Source organism: Myotis davidii, unplaced genomic scaffold, assembly GCF_000327345.1.
Source record: "Myotis davidii unplaced genomic scaffold, ASM32734v1 scaffold189, whole genome shotgun sequence".
In the NCBI taxonomy this organism is placed as follows: domain Eukaryota; kingdom Metazoa; phylum Chordata; class Mammalia; order Chiroptera; family Vespertilionidae; genus Myotis; species Myotis davidii.
This window is the reverse complement of record NW_006383017.1, coordinates 5,819,606-5,825,386: the sequence shown is the minus strand read 5'-3', so window position 1 is coordinate 5,825,386 and position 5,781 is coordinate 5,819,606. Positions and strand designations below refer to the sequence as shown.

The 5,781-nt window shown below is 44.3% G+C and overlaps 1 protein-coding gene across 1 annotated transcript in view; it reads left to right on the top strand.

Annotated features, from left to right (window-relative positions):
* Positions 1 to 5,781, top strand: part of ADAMTS9 (ADAM metallopeptidase with thrombospondin type 1 motif 9) — a 157,143-nt gene that overhangs the window by 75,531 nt on the left and 75,831 nt on the right. The window contains exon 22 of the mRNA XM_006779145.2: positions 1,874 to 2,038. Coding sequence (XP_006779208.1) covers positions 1,874 to 2,038 — 165 coding nt within the window. The remainder of the gene's footprint in view (positions 1 to 1,873; positions 2,039 to 5,781) is intronic.

The following is a 5,781-nucleotide window of genomic DNA, read 5'->3' as shown; positions in this document are numbered from 1 at the left end:
TCAGGGTTAAACCTGCTGTGCCTTTCCTACACCTTCCATTGAGGAAACCACCCGAGTCCTCTACCCACCCCAGGACTGCCATACTGGACGGGAGGGCCCACTGGCAGCTTCAGAGGCACTGCCAGGCTAGCTGCATCACCTGCCACGGCAGCTTTTGTTAGTGATTTTGACTTTCCAGACCCATCTTTCCTCTTTGGAGCCCCAGCAAGGTCACTGCAAAGCGAATCCAGGCTTTCGGAATTATAAAGCCGCATTGGCTTAGGCCTACAGTAAATAATGAGGTGTCCTGCTAACTCATTTGTAAAGTAGGAGAATCAGACCCCAGCAAGTGGCCTCTCACTTATCTGACCAGGTGCTAGTGGAAACAGGAAAGAGAAAGGGCCACTGGGCACTCTGGGTTTATGCCTTCCGGTCCCTGACCTGGGAAGCATAGGGCGGTGCACAGTGGAGCCCTTTCATGCTGTTAGGCCTGTCAGCACTCACCACTAGCATAGCCCCTGGGACTCTCACCCAGCAGTGACTCCTTCCACCTTCCTTCTGGCCAGCAAATGGAAGGAAAACTGAAGTTCCCTTGTTTATGGCCAAGTCAGGAATGTGGGGAAGAGGTGTTTCCTGTCAGCACCCTCTGCATGCACTCCCCCACCTCATCCACACAAGCGCAGGGGAGCTGCTCACTTTTAGCATCAAATGGAATGTGAATCTTAAGAAGACACTATTAATGCCCCTTGAATGGCAGGCAAGCAATGGTGCATGTGCTTAATAGTGTCTTATTCCGGACAGTTACCAACAAGCCTCGTGTTTTTGCTGCTAACAAGTTGCCTTCTCTTAAACCCCTGTATTGTTCTTAAAAAGATGAAAGAAGGTACTGGGTTTATTTTTCTTAGATAGCTAGTATGAACTAAAGTAGCATTTCAAATTAAGTAACAAACTTGTGCAAAAATGCTTGATAAAGTGCAAGCCAGGGTTCTCAAACTATATGATATATTCAGTATGATCCAGCATTCCATAGATAAACAGACTGGGGAAAAGACAGCAACATGTTAATGATCCTCCCTGGGTAGTGAGATTTGGGGATCACTCTAGATTTCTCTTTTATGTTTTTCTGTACTTGTCAAGCTTTTTACAATGAGTATAGACAATAGCAGTAATTATATTTAATACTAGAGGCCTGGTGCATGAAATTCGTGCCCGGTTATTGCCCCTAACTGCCCTCCTGCCTGCCAGCCTGGTTGCCCCCAACTGCCCCCCCACCGGCCTGGTCACCCCCACTGCCCACTCTGCTGGCCTGGTCACCCCACACAGCCTGCTGTTCAGTCATTTGGCTGTCCCTCACTCACACCCTGGCCAGCCTTGCCGCCCCATGCAGCCTCCTATTTGGTTGTTACTGTTACTGTGACTGTGTCCTGGACAATTTGCATATTCCTCTTTATTAGTATAGATTTACTAGATGAACATGGGGTAAGCACTTTAGTTGGGTTTGTTTTCACTTAGTTTTCACAAATCTTGGCAGTAGGCGCTATTGTCCCCCTGGTACAGATGAGAAAACTGAGGTACAGAGGTCACTTGACCTCTGAATTAAAACCCAGATTGGTTTGACTCAATTCCCCACACTTAACTCCCTCACTAGAAAACTGTGAATGCAGCTCTTCAGTACTTCAGAGCATGGTGCTGTGTCAAGTTTCTTCTGGAATCTGTATAAATACAGAGTGAATGAATGAATGAATGAATGAGTGAATGAGCATCCCTATGTCTCAGGGTGCTGAGAGAGAGGAATTGCTGTGGGAAAGAGCACTCCTGTTCCTGCTGGTCAGGAGTGGCCCGGGACCCCACAGGGGCTGAGAAGTGGGCCTGACTGGCTGTGTTTTTGTTGCAGTGCTCGGTCACCTGCGGGGAAGGGCACAAGCACCGGCAGGTCTGGTGTCAGTTTGGTGAAGATCAATTAGACGACAGAATCTGTGACCCTCAGACCAAGCCAGCCTCCGTGCAGACCTGTCAGCAGCCAGAATGTGCGTCCTGGCAGGCGGGTCCCTGGGGACAGGTATTTCAAGATAAAGTTCTTAACTGCATTCTTTCCTTTCACCTGGAGAGCGCTTACAGCAGGCATGCCAACGGCAGACCTCGCCTCTGGGTCTGACTGCCCTGGGCCTTTGTGCTCTGGGCCCAGCAGGAGAAACTCTGCACCCATTTTACCCCACTTCCCGGGTTGCCCTGGCCCTCCTGCAGCCGACTGTCCCCTGTACAGAACCACATGCCTGTCTACTCTCTGCGATCAAAACCAGATTGAGACACGAGCATTGGAACTTGTCACAACAGATCTGGAGTCTGGCTGATGTTATCCTCTCATGTGTCCTGTGTGTCTGTCACAGAAAAAGGGCCCAGCCCCAGCATCTTAGGCAGGAGGGTCTGGAGTGGGATTTGGATGGGACGTTGTGGCTCCCATTGTCGTGTTTCCAAAGCTCACCTCTCCTAAGTAAGTCAGACTGTTCGAACAGATTCATCAGGTCAAAGGCTGCAGAATCATCTCGCTTTGCAAGAATCTCTTCCGAGTGGGTTTTAACTCTTGACTAGACCTGCTCTTAAAGGAGACAGTGGAAGTCCCCCTGGCACTTGCAGTGGAGAAGCCACTGCTCTTGAGATTAAGTCCTTCCCAATATGGAAGCAAAAAGCATTCTGGTCCTAGTTCAGTAGCTCTCTGGGTTCCCAGGGGAAGCAAAGCAGCTGTCTGCTGTCGCTTACGTAATATCTCAAAGAATGACTCTCCTTCTGCGCGGTCCAGCCCCAGCTTCAGCCACTTCATCCCTCCAGCTGACATCTTCATTTCCATGCCTGCGGTTTCTGTCATTAGCATCAACACTCTTCCAAATGCTCCCCATTGCCCAGCGTCCGCAGTCAAAACCTGGCTGATCACTCTGCGTACACAGGCAGAGTCCACGCCCACCTCTAATCTCGCCTCCTCTTTGTCTCCATCCACATAACTCTTAGGGAGTCCTCAGAGGACAGATGCACAGCTCAGGGTCGCTGGTAAGATTGGGAGATAACATCTGTTAGAACTGCTGGCTCTGTTTTTACCCCTTTCAGCACCAGACCAATCCCAGCTAGAGATTTGTTCTTCCTTTGCCTGAACATGCAATTCAGGGCCACAGAATAATGTTTTTTAAAATATTGTGTAAGAGTCATGCCTGTTCATAAGAAAAATTTTGCTAGATGTTATTTATCAAAAAGAAGAAAACCAAACATACTTCTAACTCTGCACTGCAGAGATTACATTATTAATATGTATATGATTTTCTTAAAACATTTTTATACAGAGTATTTTGATAATATTAGGATTAGACTTGGGCTTTTTTAATTGAAGTAAAATTCATGTACAAAATTAACCACTTCAAAGTGAACAAGTCAGTGTCATTTAGTGCGTTCATGGTGTGCAACCACCACCTGTGTCTACTTCCAGAACATTCCCATGGCCCCCAGAACACTCACTGAGATATTTATCCCATCTACTCCTCCCTGGAGCCCCTGGAGCCCACAGTCTGCTTTCTGCCTCCATGTATTTAGTTATTCTAAGTATTTCATATAAATGGGATCATGCAATATTGGACCTTTTGTGTATGGCTCTTTTACGTGGCATGTTTTTAGGGGTGATCCACATTGTAGCATACCTCTTTACTCTGTTCCTTTTTATGGCTGTGTAATATTCCATCGTATGGATATATCACACTTGTTTATCCAGTCATCCCTCATTGGATATTTGGGTTACTCACACCTCTTGGATATTGTGAATTGTGCTGCTATGAATAAGTATTCTTTTTACTACCTGATTTCAATTCTTTGGGTATATACCTAAGAGTGGTGTTGATGAGTTATGTGGTCATTCTGGGTTTAACGTTTTAACCACCAGTTTACCACAGAACCTGCATCCTTTTACATTTCTACCAATAATACACAAAGGTTCCAGTTTATCTACATCCTTGCCAACACTTCTTATTTTCCCACTTTTTAATTATGACACCTAAGGTTTCGACTTGTATTTCCCTAAGGACTTGTTGGCCATTTGTATATCTTCTTTGGAAAAATGTCTATTCAAGTCCTTATCCTATTATTAAAATTTTGTAATTGTGGTAAAATACCGATACATAAAATTTACCATCCTTACCATTTTTAAGTGTTTAGTTCAATAGTCTTGAGTATATTTATATCGCTGTGCAACCAATATCCAGAACTTTTCATCTTGCAAAATGAAAACTCTACCCATTGCCCTGGCCAGGTGGCTCAGTTGGTTGGAGCATCAGCTTATACACCAAAAGGTTGTAGGGCTCAATCCCCAGTTGGGGCGCATACATATAGGTGGCAACCAATCAATATTTCTTTCTCACATCAATGTTTCTCTTTCTCTCTCTCTCTCTCCCTCTCTTAAATCAATAAAAATAAAATCCTCAGGTGAGAATTAAATTTTTAAAAAACTCTACCCATTAAATAACTGCCCATTTGCCCTCCACCCAGCCCCTGGCAACCACTAGCCTGCATTCTCTATGTGTCCGAGCCAGCTCAGCCAATGGTTCGCAAGTCTGAGGGAGGGTGGCAAAGGATGAAGAAAAGACAGACCAAGAGAGTAAGCTGGGTCTAGGTCAGTGATGGCGAACCTATGACACGTATGTCAGAGGTGACACGCGAACTCATTTTTTGGTTGATTTTTCTTTGTTAAATGGCATTTAAATATATCAAATAAATATCAAAAATATAAGTCTTTGTTTTACTATAGTTGCAAATATCAAAAAAATTCTATATGTGACACGGCACCAGAGTTAAGTTAGGGTTTTTCAAATGCTGACACGCCGAGGTCAAAAGGTTCGCCATCACTGGTCTAGGTGGATCTTCCTGTGCCTGGCTGAGGCCTCAGAGAGAGATCCAGAAGGCAAGCTGAGCCTTTATTTTATAGCCAGAGGTAAACAAGGTAGTGGTCACCATAGTTACAATGTTCCTGTGAGTTTCACTTACTTTGGCAGCACTTGCTGCATCTCCCTCAGCCCATTAGCTTCCCAGATAAGATTTAGGGAGCATCATAAGGTCAAGCCTAATTATGCTAAGAGGGCGCTGCCCTCTAAGCTGGGACTTGTTTGTGGCTTTGCCAACAGGTCAGTCTGAGGCTTAACCCTATAGTCACACCCTACATCTATGCATTTGACTATTCTGGATGCCTCTGAAAGTAGAATCATTATCTGTCCTATTGGGACTGGGTTATTTCATAGGCATAATATCATTTTCTTCTTAAAAGTTTTAAGGCTGAATAATAATCCATTGTGTGTATGTAGCATACTTTGCTTATGCATTCATCTGTTGAAGGACTCTTGGGTTGCTTTCATTTTTTGTCTATTGTGACTAATGCTGCTAGAAACATGTGAGTATATTAATCTCTCTTTGAGACTCTGTTTTCAATTCTTTTGGATATATACCTAAAAGAGGGATTTCTGCGTTGTATGGAAATTCTATATTAAATTCTTTGAGGACCTACCATACTATTTTTCATGGTTCTGATAACTATAGTGTGAAAGGTGTAAAAATTATTGAAATGTATTCTCCTCCTTCCATGGATTCACAGTTAAGGAACTGAACTCCTACAGATATCATTTCAATGGAGATAGAAATAATTTCAAGCGTTGTAGTGACAATTTGTACAAAGCAGGATTGCCTACTTTTACCTAATTTCGTTGGGTGCCTACCCTCTGGCCACAGGGATGGAACTATTTTTTCTCTTGTAGAATGTTATGTGGAAAAAGGGAAAGA